This window comes from Zalophus californianus, chromosome X (assembly GCF_009762305.2).
Source record: "Zalophus californianus isolate mZalCal1 chromosome X, mZalCal1.pri.v2, whole genome shotgun sequence".
Lineage (NCBI taxonomy): Eukaryota > Metazoa > Chordata > Mammalia > Carnivora > Otariidae > Zalophus > Zalophus californianus.
The window spans coordinates 55,170,833-55,190,330 of NC_045612.1; the positions used below are offsets into that span (position 1 = coordinate 55,170,833).

General features: G+C 37.8%; 1 protein-coding gene across 2 annotated transcripts in view; it reads right to left on the reverse strand.

Annotated features, from left to right (window-relative positions):
* The window catches only part of PCDH11X (protocadherin 11 X-linked), a 649,257-nt gene that overhangs the window by 331,173 nt on the left and 298,586 nt on the right, over nt 1–19,498 (reverse strand). The window contains exon 5 of one of the 2 annotated variants that reach the window (XM_027607541.2): nt 1,651–1,680. The exons of the other annotated variant lie outside the window; for it this stretch is intronic. Coding sequence (XP_027463342.2) covers nt 1,651–1,680 — 30 coding nt within the window. The remainder of the gene's footprint in view (nt 1–1,650; nt 1,681–19,498) is intronic. 2 annotated transcript variants of the gene reach the window in all.

Genomic DNA, 19,498 nt, shown 5'->3' on the forward strand with positions numbered 1-19,498 from the left:
TAAAACCAAGACATTTTCCTTCTTGTAGGATATCTACACTAGATAAAACTTACCAATATTTCTGTTCTTCAAAATTTCAACTTTTAAATAACTGAATAGGTCAATTTCTAAAGTTGACAATGTTAGAATACTTAAAATCTGTAGAGCTTTTCTCTCTCTCTCCATCTCTCTTATTCACTTTATATATATGGCTAATGACATTTTACTACCCTTGCTTCCCTCCTTTTAATTTGAGAACTCTTCTATGATCTTTTGCCTCCTGGGAGGAGCTCACTCTTAAAAAGAAATCACTCAAAAGCCACAGCAATAATTAGTTTAGACGGGCATTTGAAAACTGTCAGATATGTATATTCATTAAAAATTCTCTAGTGATGTTATTTTAATTTATCTCTCAAACATTAGTAAAATTTATTTTGAAATTCTAGACAGGATTTATTTCAGGTAATTCTCACACTTGATAAAGACATCCAAGGCTAACGTCATTTCTGACATAGCCTAGAGCACCTTTTGGCAAGTTCCTTTTCAAACATAAAATTTGGTGCTTTAAACTAGAATAGGATAAATTCATCTTAAATATTATACTCCCATTTAACCTAGCATAGAGTTATGGTAACATTTTGTTATGATATGGACAGCTTTTAAGACTTGCTGAATTAAATTCCAAAATATCTTCCATCAGAAGCTCAAGGGAGGGGCACCTGGGTGGCTCAGTCCATTAAACGTCTACTTTCAGCTCAGGTCATGTTTCCAGGGTCCTGTGATCAAGCCCTACATTGGGCTTTTCTTCATCTACTTCACCTTCTCCTTTCTGCTTGGGCTCTCTCTCTATCTCTGTCTCTCTCAAATAAATAACTAAAATCTTAAAAAAATAAAAAAAAAAGAATTTCAAGGAAAACCCATTTCTTTCAACCCCAAAACATGGTGAGGAAACCATTGCATAAATTCTAGGAAAGAAATGTCAGTGAACAGCTGAAAAACCTTATTTTAGTGGTGGTGTAGCTTAACTAATGAGGTAATTAAAATTTAACAATATGCATGAGTTTATTTTTTAATAATAGAAAATATTTTTTTTCTAGAATGATAGAACTATTCATATATATATGAGTAGAACCTAAAATTTTCACCTTGAAATGTGACATCCTAAAACTCTGAACATCAATTTGCTGTTTAATCATGTTTAATTTAGTTATGGTACTTTCCTCGTGATCCTATCAGGCATCATCATGCTTCATATTCACTAACTTTTGCTGTGAAAGCCAAATTGTGAATTGACACCAAAATTGTCCCTTTTATTGATAAAATTAACCATAAAATTACTGTATTAACAGAATATTCACAAAGTGATGCTTTCAGCAGTATGTTGTTTTGGCACAGTGGGAAAAGATAAGTGTTGGTGAAAAATAAAATAAGTAATAAAATAAAATAAAACAAAAGAAAAAGGCCTGAAAATTGCATCCAGGACTGTGTAAGTGATACAAAATGTGGAGACAGCTCAGCTTGAAACTCTTTTAAGGCAGAATCACTGCATATGTCATCTTAAATACTTACAGTTTTAAGGCCATGGAGTAAATACTGTGGCTTCAGAAATTTAAGAAAAAAAATAGTACAATATATTTTGAAATCAATTTTCTTTGAAATTTACAATCTTACCTTTTCTGCTTTTTTCCCCTCAAATTTCCACTGATTTAGGATAAAATGGAGGCAAAGGAAAACAAAAAAAACAAAAACAGAAACAAAAATCAGCTCTAATTTGTTATTGCAAATACATTTTTTAATGTCAATATTCTGAGTCCAAAAGTAAATAATTTTGTTCTACTGAAACTATTTTCAACTGCTGCATTCTTCAGTGGTTTTGTAAAGGGGTATAATAGCATCATAAATCTCATGTACCAATATGAAGAGCCGAAGCAAAAATCTTGGATCAACATAAAAATTTCAGTTATATGCTTAGCCCACATAGGCTTTGGCCAAGAAAAAGCATCCTTCCAATTAGATATTCTCTTATTTATATTGCTTATTTTTCATCAATTTTTAATGATGAAACAAAACAAAACAAAAAAAACAACAAACTTTATCCATATCTAAGAATATAACATTAAAATACTATTCTCTACTTTGCAACATCACAATAGATCTTTTTTATGTTTGCTCCATTAAAATTTACTTGCAGTAACACAACAGATTTTAGTTAGATGTTTATCATTCATCAATCACTGAGCAATCCAAAAGCATTAAAATTCTTAGGGAGCCAAGTGAAGATATGAAAATGTTAATTACATCTATCTTTGTAAATTAGTGAATTATTGAAAAATTAATGACTTAATCAATATTTAAGACTAGTCATCATTTTGAGGTGAGCTCTTCCTCACCACTGCAATGAAAAAAGACAACTTCAGAATGTGCTTATTTCCCTAAATTTTATATTTTAATTAAAAACGTTGTCTGTGCTGTGCTACTTTTGCCTTTATTTGAGAATTTCTATTGAGAAAAGCTTAAAATAGATCAACTGGGGAATATTTAAAAGGTTAGTCTTTGCATTAATCCACACTGATGTGGGAAACAAAGGCAGAAGAAAAATTATCAAATTTCCTTGCTACCTACAGCCCACGGACAAGTCCTTGAAACCGGCAGAGTGACATTCATCTAAGGACTCAACTGCCTAGATGTTAATACTTTGTTAAAGGCAACAGGCAATTCTAGCCTGACCCCCTCCAAACCCCCAGAATCCTGTAAGTCTTCTTTAACATATAAAAATTCCTTTGGAAACTCCCTTTATCTCTAAACCTCCCAAGATACATGTTGGTAATCATCCCCCAAGCATATGGCCCACCAATATATATCTGAAGGGTCTCATGACTAAGGTTTTATTTGACAGTAATAAATGACCTTTTCCCAACAATAGCTAGCCCCCTTAAGGTCCTGGAAACCTTACTTCCAAAATTCCTTAGAGACTTACCCTATCCCTAACCCCCTTCCAACTTGACAGTATATAATGGGCCACTCCTCATGACCCCAGTGCAGCTCTTTCTGCCCATGGGTCCTGTCCCCATGCTTTAATAAAATCACCCTTTTAAAGCACCAAAGATGTCTCAAGAATTCTTTCTTAGGACCCTAATGTCTTTCCTACATCAAATAGTACCAAATAAGCTTTTGCTAAATGTTTTAAAATTGAATTAGTAATCTAGGACTGGAACCTATCCAAAATCAGATGGTTTTTCATTGTACCACATTTACTTATAATCATCCCAGTCCTCCAGAAATTTACATATTGTACAAAATGCATTGATTTGTGGTCAATAATCTTTCAATGTATTTTGGTTTCAGAAATTATAAAATAAAACAACCCATTTTATATTCCAGTGCACTTTTTTCCTGAAATTGTGAGAGAGCGAGGTTCTTGTTTCACAGAGTCGAAAAATGATTCTCCCAGACAAAAGAGAGCAAGGAAAGCCATAGAGTTTTATTAAGCAAGGATATAGAAAAAGCTCTCAGAATTGAGAGTGTTGTAGTTTTGAATGTAGGTGAATTTTGATAAGGTGAGGTCCGGAGCCAACAGCCAAGAAAGAATGATTGTTAACTTATATTAAGGAAATTTAATAATTTCTCTTCTGCCTTTGTTTCCCACATCACTATGACCTCTCTAAATCTCAGGTTATTATCCTGTAAAATGGAGATAACAATAACAATTCATATCCCTTCTACCTTTAGATATCATTTTGAAAGTCAAATAAAATCCTTTCTCCTGATTCTCCTTTTGTTGTTTCTTCTCATCTCCCAACTATTTTTGACATTTGCTATTTGTAAGAGTCTTATAAATCAACCACTCTCTTAGGTATTTAACATACATTTTCTGAATTAATCCTTGAAATAGTTCATCATTCTAAATACAATTATTCTAATTTTACATGTATGGAAGTTCAGTTATAAAGATTTATACTATGTGGCAAAATTGCATAGACTGTAAAATCAGAAAGTAAATATTATTTTCACCAGGGATGTTGTATATCTTAGATATGCAGAAAAATAAATATATTGAGCTAATGAGTATGTGCCTCGATATCTAGCAATAAATAAATTAGGTAATGAATAATGTTTCAAACATGACTAATTCTGAATATGAATAAAAGATAGGTGGGGCTAGGTAGGGAGAGATAGATAGGGGGTTATGTGATAAAGCTTACAGAAATCCCAAAAATTTGGAGGTGTGGGGAAACCAGAGATAAAAGAACAAACAAGACCACACTACCCTAGGCATGTGGGGTGAGTGTCTTTTTCATGGTAATCACCTGTGACCAACAAAGAATAACCAGACCCTAAAAAGGAAGTAAGCCATTGAAGGTGTTATCACTAGTCCTTGCTCAATGGTGTTATCAATAGAGATGTTAAAAGGATTTAAGTTCCCTGGTTAGCTATCTATAAAAGACCAACCCTAAAGACCCTCAGTGGCAGCCCTGTCAGGACCCCTCTCACTCCTGAGAGCTTTATCTGTATCCTTGCTTAATAAACTTCTGTTGCCTTACTCACTCTCCTTTGTCCCAGAGATACATTCTTTGACTCCGTGAGACAAGAACCTAGCTCTCCAGGGGACGCCTGGGTGGCTCAGTTGGTTAAGCGACTGCCTTTGGCTCAGGTCATGATCCTGGAGTCCCGGGATCGAGTCCCACATCGGGCTCCCTGCTGAGCAGGGAGTCTGCTTCTCCCTCTGACCCTCTTCCCTCTCGTGCTCTCTATCTCTCATTCTCTCTCTTTCAAATAAATAAATAAAATCTTTAAAAAAAAAAAGAACCTAGCTCTCCAGCATCAAATAGATAAATATTATATACCGCTATAGTACTCATTTCCTAATTATCATCTATGCTAAAGGAAAAGCATCCAGATATATTTCTACAAAGTAGCCATTTGCATCAATTTTACTATTAGGAAATTACATTTATATTTAGCAACTAGATCTCTCTAAGTTAATGTTCTCTCAAAAATTTTCAATAATATTAACTATTAGAATATTCAATTTTTTTTACTTATGCAAGTAATATGGCCAGCTCCAGATACTGAAGACTTTAGTATTAGTTTATTTTTAATAATGTAGGCAAACCACTAAATTTAAATCGAGCAATTTTCCAATTCAATCACTTTAGTACTCTGTCCAGTTTTGATCTGATTAATTCAGATGCACTGTATGTAATGAAAGCATCTTATGTGTGGAGAAAAGACCAAGGATTCATAATCTAGCTCACCTTCAGGGTAAGAAGGAGTACCCAGTATGACAATGCTGGGAAAATACAGCCTAGAATAAATCTTTGTTTCCTACACCATTTCTAACATATACATTCATTCATTCACCAGGCTAGTTACTAAGGATAAACTGATTGTCAAGATAGAAATAGTTATCTTGGCACCTGGGTGCCTCAGTTGGTTAAGTGTCTGCCTTTGGTTCATGTCATGAACCCAGGGTCATAGGATAGAGCCCTGCACCAGGCTCCCTGCTCAGGGGGAAGCCTGCATCTCTCTCCCCCACTCCCCCTGCTTGTGCTGTCTCTCTCTATCAAATAAATAAATAAAATCTTTGAAAAAAAGAAATATGGAGAGAAAAAAAGATGGCAGAGGAGTAGAGGACCTGATTTCAACTGGTCATGGAATTGAGTTGCATATCTACCAGACCACTCTGAACACCCATGAAATTAGCCTGAGAGGTAAGAACATCTGGTTCTCTACAAACAGAAGATCGCAGGTGGTTGGTTTCGAGGTATGAAGCAGGGAGCCATGATTCTGCAGGCAGATATCAGAGGATAAATGGCAGCAGGAGGGAGACTGGCCATGGGGATCTTATACAGTCAGTGAGGGACAGCCTCTCGCGCTGGGGACAGGGCACACTCGCAGACCGGTCACAGCAGGGAAAGGACTTTAGGGCAGCCCCTGGGGCAGAAACCCAGAGCAGCGGGGTCGTGCCTGTGAACTGGGAGAGGCTGGGGTTTTAGAAGCACAAAGAGCAGAGACGTGTCCCGACCTGGAGGCAGGACTGGGAGTGCTGCGGAGGGGCACACAACCCAGGATGCTGCAGTTTATAGCAGCACGGACAGAAACGGAGACAGTGTGGCCTGGAGAACTCACTGAAAACCAGACTGTGATCTCTCTGCTCTGAGGCAGAGGGTTGGAAAAAGTCTCCTCTGCTCTGACTCCCAGAAGAGATATGGAAAGCCACCAGGGAAAGCCACCAGAGAACAAAAGTCCCAAAAAACTGGTTCCCACTGAGTGCATCCCCTGCCACAGGAGGTCAGGGCAACTCTGCCCAGACGGGGTTGCCTGAATAACAGCGCGGCAAGCCCCTCCCCCAGAAGACAGGCTGGGAAAACAAGAAACCAGCAACCCTAAGGTCCCTAGAAAACAAGTGCATCTTGCTTAGGTTCTGGTCAATAATTTGGACACTATACATTCCCCAAACCACCCATCAAAAGAATGACTAGCAGAAGGAACCCCCAAAATAGAAAAGACTCAGAGATTAAAATTTATGCAGCAGATTTACAAATGGATGCAGATATAACCAAGATGTTGGAGATGGAATTCAGGTTAGCAATTGTGAAGACAATAGCTAGAATGGAGAAATCAATTAATGGCAACATAGAGTCTCTAAGGACAGAAATGAAGGCTGAATTGTCAGAACTTAAAAATGCGATCAATGAGATCCAATCTAATCTAGATAATGTAACAGCTAGGGTAAGTGAGGCAGAAGAATGAATAGGTGACCTGGAAGACAATTTAATAGATAAAAAGGGAAAAGAGGAGGCCAGGGAAAACAACTCAGAATCCATGAAAATAGAATCAGAGAAGTAATTGAAACCATGAAGCATTACAAGGTCACAATTATTGGAATCCCGGAGGGAGTGGAGAGAGAAAGAGGACTAGAAGATATATTTGAGCAAATCATGGTTGAGAACTCCCCTAATCTGGGGAATGAAAGAAACATTCATGTCCTAGAGGCAGAGAGGACCCCTCCCAAGAACAAGGAAAACAGGCCAACACCCTGGCATGTAATAGTAAAACTCGCAAGTCTTAGAACCAAGGAAACCATCTTAAGGGTAGTTAGGGGGAGGAACATCAGAATAATGTCAGACCTACCCACAGAGACCTGGCAAGCCAGAAAGTACTGGCAAGACATAATCAGAATACTAAATGAGAAGAACATGCAGCCAAGAATACTTTATCCAGTAAGGCTGTCATTTAGAATAGAGGGAGAGATGCAGAGCTTCCAAGACCAGCAGAAAGTGAAAGAATATATGACCACTAAGCCAGCCCTGCAACAAATATTAAGGGCGGGGGTTCTATAAAAGGAGAAAGACCCCAAGAGTGATATACAGCAGAAATTTACAGAGATAATCTATAAAACAAGGTCTTCACAGGCAACATGATGACAATTAATTCATATCTTTCAATAATCACTTTCAACGTGAATAGCTTAAATGCTCCCATAAAACGGCACAGGGTTGCAGATTGGATAAAAAGACAGGACCCATCCATATGCTGTCTACAAGAGACTCATTTTGAACCTGACGATACATCCAGACTGAAAGTGAAGGGATGGAGATCCATCTTCCCTGATAACAGACATCAAAAGAAAGCTGGGGTAGCAATTCTTTTATCAGACAAATTAGATTTTAAACTAAAGTCTGTAGTTAGAGACACAGAAGAACATTATATCATTCTTAAAGGGTCTATCCAAAAGAAGATCTAACAATTGTAAATATCTATGCCCCCCAAATGGGAGCAGCCATCTACATAAGCCAACGCTTAACCAAAATGAAGAGTCATACTGATAACAATATGTTAATTGTAGGAGACCTCAATACTCCACACTCAGCAATGGACAGATCATCTAAGCAGAAAATCAACAAAGAAACAAGAGCTTTGAATGATGCACTGGGCCAGATGGACTTCATAGATATATACAGAACATTGTACCCTAAAAAATCAGAATACTCATTCTTCTCAAGCGCACATGGAACTATCTCCAGAATAGACCACATACTCGGTCAAAAATCATGTTTCAACCGATACCAAAAGATTGAGATTATTCTCTGCATATTCTCAGACCACAATACTTTAAAACTGGAACTCAAACACAAGAAAAAATTTGGCAGAAATTCAAACACTTGGAAGCTAAAGACCACTCTGCTCAAGAATGTGGGTCAAACAGGAAATCAAAAAAAAAAACTTAAACAATTCATGGAAATCAATGAGAATGAAAACACGTCACTCCAAAACCTATAAGGCAGTCCTAAGGGGGAAATACATAGCCATCCAAGGCTCACTAAAAAAAATAGAAAAATCCCGAATTCACCAACTAACTCTACACCTTAAAGAGCTAGAGAAAAAGCAACAAACGATGCCTAAACCATGCATTAGAAGAGAAACAATTAAGATTAGAGCAAAGATCAATGAATTAGAAATCAGAAACACAGTAGATCAAATCAATGAAACTAGAAGTTGGTTCTTTGAAAGAATTAATAGATTGATAAATCACTGGCCAGACTTATCCAAAAGAAAAGAGAAAGGACCCAAATTAATAAAATGATGAATGAAAGGGGAGTGATCATGACTAACACCAAGGAAATAGAAACAATTATTAGAAATTATTATCAACAAATATATGCCAATAAACTGAGCAATCTGGATGAAATAGATGCGTTCCTGGAAACCTATAAGCTGCCAAGAATGAAACAGGAAGAAATTGACAACCTGAATAAGCCAATACCAGTAACGAGATTGAAGCAGTGATTAAAAACTCCACAGAAAACAAGAGTCTGGGGCCTGATGGATGCCCTGGGGAGTTCTACCAAACATTCAAAGAAGAAATAATACCTATTCTCCAGAAGCTGTTTCAAAAAATAGAAACAGAAAGAAAAATCCAAACTCATTCTATGAGACCAGCATTACATTAATCCCCAAACCAGGCAAAGACCCATCAAAAAGGGGAATTTCAGACCAATATCCCTGATGAATATGGATTCCAAAATCCTCAACAAAATCCTAGATAATAGGATCCAACAATACATTAAAAAGATCATCCACCATGACCAAGTGGGATTTAACCCTAGGATACAAGGGTCATTCATCATTTGCAAATCAATCAGTGTGATAGAACACATTAATAAGAGGAGGGAGAAAACAATATGGTCCTCTCAATTGATGCAGAAAAAAACATTTGACAAAATACAACATCCTTTCCTGATTAAAACTCTTCAGAGTACAGGGATAGAGGGAACATTCCTCAAGTTCATAAAATCCATCTATGGAAAACCCACAGCCAATATCATCCTCAATGGGGAAAAGTTGAGAGACTTTCCTTTAAGATCAGGAACACGTCAAGGATGCCCACTCTCGCCACTATTGTTCAACATAGTACTAGAAGTCCTAGCAACAGCAACCAGACAACAGAAAGAAATAAAATGTATTCAAATTGGCAAAGAAGTCAAACTCTCTCTTTTTAGAGATGACATGATATTTTATGTGGAAAACCCAAAAGACTCCACACCCAAATTACTAGAACTCATACAGCAATTCAGTCATATGGCAGGATAAAAAATCAATGCACAGAAATCAGTTGTATTCTTATACACTAACAATGCAACTGTAGAAAGAGAAATTAGAGAAATGATTCCTTTTACAATAGCACCAAAAACCATAAGATACCTCGGAATAAGCCTAACCAAAGAGGTAAAGGATGTATACTCTAGGAACTACAGAACACTCATTAAAGAAATTGAAGAAGACACAAAAAGATGGAAAAATGTTCCATGCTCATAGATTGGAAGAATAAACATTGTTATAATGTCTATGCTACCAAGAGGAATCTATACCTTCAATGCCATCCTGATCAAAATTCTAATAACATTTTTCAAAGTGCTGGAACAAACAATCCTAAAATGTGTATGGAATCAGAAAAGACTCCGAATCACCAAGGAATTGTTGAAAAAGAAAAACAAAGCTGGGGGCATCACATTGCCCGATTTCAAGCTATATTACAAAGCTGTGTTCACCAAGACAGCATGGTACTTGCACAAAAACAGACATATAGACCAATGGAACAGAATAGAGAACCCAGATATGGACGCTCTACTCTATGGTCAAATAATTTTTGACAAAGCAGGAAAAAATATGCAATGGAAAAGACAGTCTCTTCAGTAAGTGGTGCTGGGAAAATTGGACAGCCACATGCAGAGGAATGAAACTCGACCATTCTTTAACACCATACACAAAAATAAACTCAAAACGGATGAAAGACCTCAATGGGAGACAGGAATCCATCAAAATCCTAGAGGAGAACATAGGCAATAACCTCTTTGACATCGGCCACAGCAACTTCTTTCAAGATACATCTCTAAAAGCTAGTGAAACAAAAGCAAAAATGAACTTTTGGGACTTCATCAAGATAAAAAGCCTCTGCACAGCAAAGAAAACAGTCAACAAAACAAAGAGGCAACGCACAGAATGGGAGAAGATATTTGCAAATGACACTACAGATAAAGGGCTGGTATCCAAGATCTATAAAGAACTTCTCAAACTCAACACCCAAAAAACAAATAATCCAGTCAAAACATGGACAGAAGATATGAGAAGACACTTCTGTGAGGAAAACATACAAATGGCTAACAGACACATGAAAAAATATTCATCATCATTATCCATCAGGGAAATTATAATCAAAACCATATTGAGATACCACCTTACACCAGTTAGAATGGCAAAAATGGACAGGGCAAGAAACAACAAATGTTGGAGAGGTTGTGGAGAAAGGGGAACCCTGTTACACTGTTGGTGGGAATGCAAGTTGGTACAGCCACTTTGGAAAACACTGTGGAGGTGCCTCAAAAATTTAAAAATAGAGCTATCCTATGACTCAGGAATTGCACTCCTGTGTATTTACCACAAAGACACAGATGTATTGAAAAGAAGGGCCATATGCACCCCAATGTTCATAGCAGCAATGTCCACAATAGCCAAACTATGGAAAGAGCCAAGATGCCCTTGAACAGATGAATGGATAAAAGAAGATGTGGTCCATATATACATTGGAATATTACTCAGCCATCAGAAAGGATGAATACTCGACTTTTACATCAATATAGATGGGGCTGGAGGAGATTATGCTAAGTGAAATAGGTCACGCAGAGAAAGTCAATTATCATATGGTTTCACTTATTTGTGGAACAGAAGGAATAGCATGGAGCACATTAGGAGAAGGAAGGGAACAATCAAGTGGGGGGAAATCAGAGGGATAGATGAACCTCGGAGGACTATGGACACTGAGAAGCAAACAGAGGGTTTTAGAGTGGAGGCGGGAGAGGGAATTGGTTAGCTCGGTGATGGGTATCAAGGAGGGCATGTACTACATGGAGCACTGGGTGTTTTATGAAAACAATGGATCGTGGATCACCACATCAAAAACTAATGATGTATTGTATGGTGACTAATATAACACAATAATATTTAAAAGAAAAAGAGAAAAGAAATAGTTATCTTTGCCCTTAGAGATTGTAGTCTTCATAAAGGACAAGAATACAGATAAATACAATACTTTTGATATCAAAATATTTTAGCATTTTTTCTTCATTAATAGAAATGATGTGGGAAACAAAGGCAAAATGGAGTGTAAATAGTATTCAGGACAATTTTATTTTTATTATTGGTTATTTACTGTTAGTATTTTTAGAAGAATGAGAGAATTGTAATTCTTTGGGAGCTTTAACTATGGAATTTTATCATTCAACAATACTCATTGAACATCTACTATGTGACAAGCATAGTACTTAAAATTATGGGTTCTGACTCAAAACTCAGCTCCACCATTTATTGTTTGACCTTGGGCAAGTTGCTTAACTATTCTAACTATTAATTCTGTCTATTTGTAAAATACTGATTATAAAAATAACAACTATATGATAAGGTATCTGTGAGGGCTAATTGAGTTCATACAGTAAAGCACTAATACAAGGTCACATAGTAAGCTGTCAACATATACTATTATTGTTATTATTATCATTATTTTAACCACACACTGTGTGAAACCTTGAGAACACTATGATAACCAAGGAAGAATGTTACTTTCTACTGACAAAATCAGCTACTAAAAATACTTAGAGAGGATGACTTAATTGCTGGTATATACAAGAGTGCCTTGAGTGGTAGTAAAAATTGTGAAAGGGAAAACTTTTGCTTTGGGGTCCCACGTGAATCACTACCTCATGAAAATGAATTATAAGAAACTGTAATTCTGATCTATTTTGCCTGAATCATATAGAGTCCCAGGTTTAAAAAAATAAATCCAATTTATTTTTAATAAATAAAGGGCAAAAAATAAATCCAATTTAATTAGCTAATGAGTATGGTCCAAAAGTTAAAAGCTATTTTTATTAAGGGCTTTACACATTTATAAATCTCCAGAGCCACATGACTTAATGCATGGACCTTAATGTTAAATCAGTAGTGAAACACGTTTCTATCTTGGGCTCATGGGATCAGAATCTTGGCCTAAATGATGAGCTCTTAATCATATTATCAAATTGTGGCTCATCATAAAATGATTAAATCTATTGTTAGAAAGAGAACTTGTCAGCAATATGGATGCAATGATTAATAGAAAATTTGGTGTAATCCCTTTGGATCTATGTCTAAAGTCTCAACTGAGTCACAGACCCATATTAATAAGTGAATAAAAATTGTAATAGTCACCTTTTATTCACATTCATCACCTAGTTAGGAATTAATAATTGAAAGCAAAGAACAGAAAGCAAAATATTTTATAGCTGGCACTGTACAGATAAATAGCAAAACTTAAAAATGGGCTACAGGAACAAAGTCTGATACAATAAACTGGAACAAAAATAAATCATTAGAAATTCTCAAACAAAATCTGGTTTAAATTCAGATGAAGGTCAGATTTACCCTTGGGACGGGCTTCTGGGTGGCTCAGTTGGTTAAGCGACTGCCTTCAGCTCAGGTCATGATCCTGGAGTCCTGGCATCAAGTCCCACTTCGGGCTCCCTGCTCAGCAGGGAGTCTGCTTCTCCCTCTGACCCTATTCCTTCTCATGCTATCTCTCATTCTCTCTCTCTCTCAAATAAATAAATAAAATCTTTTGAAAAATTTTACCCTTGGGGCAGCAAGACTTTTTTTCCCACTGTTTTAATAATTTAGTGATTTCCTTTTACTCCAAGAAAGGGCAAAAAATGAACTTCTGTCAGGCTTCTTTGGTAATCTCCAAAAGTTTTAACTTAATGGCATGCTATCCCTAGCTGAGTTATCATTCTGAGTTTTTTGTTCACCACGAAGATATGTTTCCAAGTGGTAACATATGAACATTGAAAGATCAGAGTTGTCCCACTGTTTCTCTAAATAAGATCATGGTTAAAATAAGCAGAATCTAATGTAGGTAAATTTCCTTGGAATGAATGATTATATCAAGTCAAGAGAAGGGGGAAAATTACAGTAGAATGATTAGAATTCTAGACAATTCTGCCAAACACTTAAATAAGAGTTGATTGCAATTATATGCCAAGAAAAAGAAAAGGTACACTTCCAAATTTATTTATCAACTTATTATTACCCAGATACTAACACTAGGCAAAGACAGTATAAAAAAGAAAACTGGTGACCAGTATCTCCCATGAATGTAGAAGCAAAAATTGTAAACAAAATATTAATTCAAATTCAACAGTGTATAGAAATAATTATAAACCATGATCAAAAGCATTCCAGGTATGCAGGACTTGTTCAACATTGGAGAAACAATGTAAACTGCCATATAAACAGGCTAAAGAGAAAAATCATATGGTCCTGTCAACTGATGCAGAAAATTCGTTTGAGAGGAGGAGGAAAAGATGACAGAGGAGTAGGGGACCCTATTCCAACTGGTCCCCGGAATTGAGCTGAATATCTACCAGACCACTATGAACATCCATGAAATCAGTCTGAGATGTAAGAAGATCTGGATCTCTACAAACAGAATATAGCAGGCGGTGGATTTTGAGGTATAAAGCGGGGAGCCGTGATTCCACGGGCAGATATTGGAGAATAAATGGCAGCGAGAGGAAGCCTGGCCATGGGGATCTTACACTGCTGGTGAGCGACAGCCTCTCGCACTGGGGATGGGACACAAAATCGCAGACCAGTAGTAGTGGGGAAAGGACTTTAGATGGAAATTGGAGCAGCGGGGCAATGCATGTGAAATGGGGGCAGCTGGTGGTTTTAGAAGCACAAAGGGCAGAGATATGCCCCGAACTGGAGGTGAGGACTGGGAGCGTTGCTGAGGGGCACACAACCCAGGACGCTGGAGTTTATAGCAGCACAGACAGAAATGGAGATAGTGTGGCCTGAAGAGCTCACTGAAAAACAGACTGCAATCTGTCTACTCTGAGGCAGAGGGTTGGAAATGGTCTCTTCTGCTTTCTCTGAAGAGACGCAGAAAGCCACCAAGGAAAGCAGCCAGAGAAAAAAAGCCCCCCAAAACCGGTATTCACTGAACCCATCCCCCACCACAGGGGGCAGGGCAACTCTGCCCAAACAGGGTTGCCTGAGTAACAGCACAGCAGGCCCCTCCCACAGAAGATAAGTTGGGAGAACAAGAGGCCAGCAACCCTAAGGTCCCTAGAAAACAAGTGCATCTTGCTTGGGTTCTGGTCGATAATTTGGATGCTATACATTCCCTCAACCACCCCTCAACAGAATGACTAGGAGGAAGAACCCCCAAAATAGGAAACACTCAAAGATTATAACTTATGCCAAAGATTTACAAATGGATTCAAATATAACCCAGCTGTCGGAGATAGAATTCAGGCTAGCAATTGTGAAGACAATAGCTAGAATGGAGAAATCAAATAATGGCAACATAGAGTCTCTAAGGGCAGAAATAAAGCTGGATTGGCAGAATTTAAAAATTCTATCAATGAGATCCAATCTAATCTAGATAATCTAACAGCTAGGGTAAGTGAGGCAAAAGAACGAATAAGTTACCCGGAAGACAATTTAATAGATAAAAAAGGAAAAGAGAATGCCAGAGAAAAACAACTCAAATTCCATTAAACTAGAATCAGAGAAGTAAGTGAAACCATGAAGCATTCCAGTGTCACAATTATTGGAATACTGGGACGGGTGGAGAGAGAGAGAGAGGACTAGAAGATATATTTGCGAGAATCGTAGCTCAGAACTTCCCTAATCTGGGGGATGAAACAAACATTCGTGTCCTAGAAACAGAGAGGACCCCTACCAAGATCAAGGAAAACAGGCCAACACCCTGACATGTAATAGTAAAACTCACAAATCATAGAACCAAGCAAACCATCTTAAGGGCAGTTAGGGGGAAGAGATTCCATACGTACAGAAGGAGGAACATCAGAATAACGTCAGACCTATCCACAGAGACCAGGCAAGCCGGAAAGGCCTGGCAAGACGTATTCAGAGTACAAAACAAGAAGAACATGCAGCCAAGAATACATTATCTGGTAAGGCTGTCATTTAGAATGGATGGAGAGATGTAGATCGTCCAAGACCAGCAGAAACTGAAAGAATATATGACCACTAAACTGGCCCTGCAAGAAATATTAAGGGGGGTTCTATAAAAAGAGAAAGACCCTAAGAGTGATATACAACAGAAATTTACAGAGACAATCTATAAAAACAAGGTCTTCACAGGCAACATGATGACAATTAATTCATATCTTTCAATAATCACTCTCAACATGAACAGCCTAAATGCTCCCATAAAATGGCACAGGGTTGCAGATTGGATAAAAAGACTGGACCCATCCATATTCTGTCTACAAGAGACTCATTTTGAACTTAAAGCTACATCCAGACTGAAAGTGAAGGGATGGAGATCCATCTTCCATGCCAACGGACATCAAAAGAAAGCTGGGGTAGCAATTCTTATATCAGACAAATTAGATTTTAAACTAAAGTCTGTAGTTAAAGACACAGAAGGACATTATATCATTATTAAAGGTCTATCCAAAAGAAGATCTAACAATTGTAAATATCTATGCCCCCAATATGGGGGCAGCCACCTACATAAGGCAACTGTTAACCAAAATAAAGAGACATATTGATAACAATACGTTAATTGTAGGAGACCTCAATACCGAAACTTCAGGAATAGACAGATCATCTAAGCAAAAAATCAACAAAGAAACAAGAGCTTTGAATGATACACTGGACCAGATGGACCTCATAGATACATAGAGAACATTCCACCCTAAAACAAGAGAATACTCATTCTTCTCGAGCACACATGGAACTTTCTCCAGAATAGACCACATACTGGGTGACAAATAAGATCTCAACCGATACCAAAAGTCTGAGATTATTCCCTGCATCTTCTCAGACCATAATGCTTTAAAACTGGAACTCAATGACAAGAAAAAATTTGGCAGAAATTCAAACACTTATAACTTAAAGACCACTCTGCTCAAGAATGTTTGGGTCAAACAGTAAATCAAAGAAAAGCTTAAACTATTCCTGGAAATCAATGAAAATGAAAATACGTCACTTCAAAACCTATGGGATACTGCCAAGCCAGTCCTAGGGGGGAAATACATAGCCACCCAAGCTGCACTCAAAAAATAGAAAAATCCTGAATTCATCAACTAACTCTACACCTTAAAAAACTAGAGAAAAAGCAACAAATGATGCCTACGCCACACATTAGAAGAGAAATAATTACGATTAGAGCAGAGATCAATGATTTGGAAACCAGAAACACAGTAGATCAGATCAACGAAACTAGAAGCTGGTTCTTTGAAAGAAATAATAAGATCAATAAATCACTGGCCAGATTTATCCAAAAGAAAATAGAAAGGATCCAAATTAATAAAATTATGAATGAAAGGGGAGAGATCACGACTAACACCAAAGAAATAGAAACAATTATTAGATATATTTTACCAACAACTATATGCCAATAAACTGAGCAATCTGGATGAAATGGCTGCCTTCCTGGAAACCTATAACCTGCCAAGACTGAAACAGGAAGAAATTGACAACCTGAATAGGCCAATAACAAGTAACAAGATTGAAACAGTGATCAAAAACCTCCCAAAAAACAAGAGTCCAGGGCCTGATGGATTCCCTGTGGATTTCTACCAAACATTCAAAGAAGAAATAATACCTATTCTCCAGAAGGTGTTTCAAAAAATAGAAACAGAAAGAAAGCTTCCAGACTCATTGTATGAAGCCAGAATTACCTTAATCCCCAAACCAGGCAAAGACAACATCAAAAAGGAGAATTTCAGACCGATATCCCTGATGAATATGGATTCCACAATCCTCAACAAAATCCTAGCTAATATGGTCCAACAAAACATTAAGAGGATCATCTACCATGACCAAGTGGGATTTATTCCTGGGATGCATGGGTGGTTCAACATTTGCAAACCAATCATTGTGATACAACACATTAATAAGGCAAAGACGCGCAAGATGGCGGAGGAGTAGGAGACCTAAATTTTGTCTGGTCCCAGGAATTCAGCTAGATAGGGATCAAACCATTCTGAACACCTAGAAATCAACAGGAGATCAAAGAAAAGAATAGCAGCAACTCTGAACAGAAAAGCGACCACTTTCTGGAAGGTAGGACGTGTGGAGAAGTGAATCTGAGGTGATAATCGGGAAGATAGACATTGGGGCAGGGGGCCTCCATAAGCTGCTACTGGCAAGTGATTGAGAGCGGAGCACAAAATCAGAACTTTTAAAAGTCAGCTCCACTGTGGGAATGTCGTTCCAGTGGCTAAGTGGTGGTGGAAACCTCACTGGGACAGTGTGGTCTCAGGACCTCAGGGTCACAGAAAGTCTCGGGTGCCTGAGTGCAGCAGAGCTCCTGGGTCTCAGAGCAGGGAAGCTGGCTGCAGAGACCGAAACAAGGAGTGGGCTCTCAGCTCGGGGTTGCAATAAACCATGATCCTCAGCACAGTCGGGCCACTGCTCTTCCAGCAGGGAGCCAACAAGCGGAAGATCCAGGGAGACTCCCCTTCCTCTCCCAGGAAGAGCGGTGAGGAAGCACACCACAGGAATCTACTGGGTTTGGAGACACCAGACGGTGTCGGGGGCCAGAGAGAGAAAAAATTGGTCACAGGCCGGTGAGCACAGAGCGCGGCCGGAGACCGGGGAGACCAGGGAGATGGGAGTGATTGACTGCTTTCCTCTGGGGGTGCACCGAGGAGTGGGGCCCCAAGTTCTCGGCTCCTCTGGGGCGGAGATTGGGAGGCCACCATTTCACTCTCATCCTTCAAAGCTGTACAGAAAGATTTCAGGGAAGAAAAACTACCAAGTGCAAACCCAACCCGATTACTTAGCCCGGCCCCCGGCAAGGGCAGGGCAATTCCACCTCAGGCAAAGATATGTGAGAAACACTGCATCAGGCCCCTCCCCCAGAAGATCAGCAAGAACAGTCAGCCAAGACCAAGTTTACCGATCAAAGAGAATGGCAGAACTCCAGCGCTAGGGGAATACTGCACATAGAATTCATGGGTTTTTTTCCCATGATTCTTTAGTCTTTCAAAGTTAATTTTTTCTTAACTCTCTTCTTTTTTTAAAATTTTTCTTTCTCCCTTTTTCAACCAACATCTTATCAAACACTTTTTTTAGAAAAATCTCTTTAATTTTTTTTAATTTTCAGAGTCATATTCTATCCCTTCATAGTAGTTAAACTTATTTTTGGTATATATATGTACACATATATAAATATGTTGTTCTCTCTTTAAGATTTTGGGATACAATTTCTTCTAACAGACCAAAATATACCCTAAATCTCTAGTGTATGGCTTTGTTCTAGTCTCTTGCCTGATCACATTCTCTCCCTTTTTTTATTTTAAATTCTCTTCTTTCTTTTTTCAACCAAATTCTTATCTTATCAATTCCTGTAATAAAATCTTTTATAATTTTCATCTTTACAGTCGTATTCCAACCCTTCATTGTATTAACCCTAATTTTTGTACATATATAAGTTTTTCTTCTTTAAAATTTTGGGAGGCACTTTCTTCTAACAGACCAAAATACATCCAGAATCTTGTGTGTGGCATTGATCTATGCACCAGCCTGATCATATCTGATCATATTCTGAGATTTGTTTTTATGGTTTATTTGTTTTTATCTTTTTCTTTTTTTTTCTTTTTTTTTCTTTCCCTTTCTTTTCCCCCGGTTTCAGGTCTATTCTAATTTGTTTAGTGTATATTTTCTGGGGACGTTGTTACCCAGTTAGCATTTTGTTCTCTCATTCATCTATTCTACTCTGGACAAAATGACAAGGTGGAAAAACTAACCTCAAAATAAAGAAAAAGCAGTACTGACCGCCCAGGATCTAATCAATATGGACATTAGTAAGATGTCGGAACTAGAGTTTAGAATGATGATTTTAAATACACTAGCTGGGTTTGAAAAAAGTATGGAAGTTATCAGAGAAACCCTTTCTGGAGAAATAAAAGAACTAAAATCAAACCAAGTGGAATTCAAAAAGGCT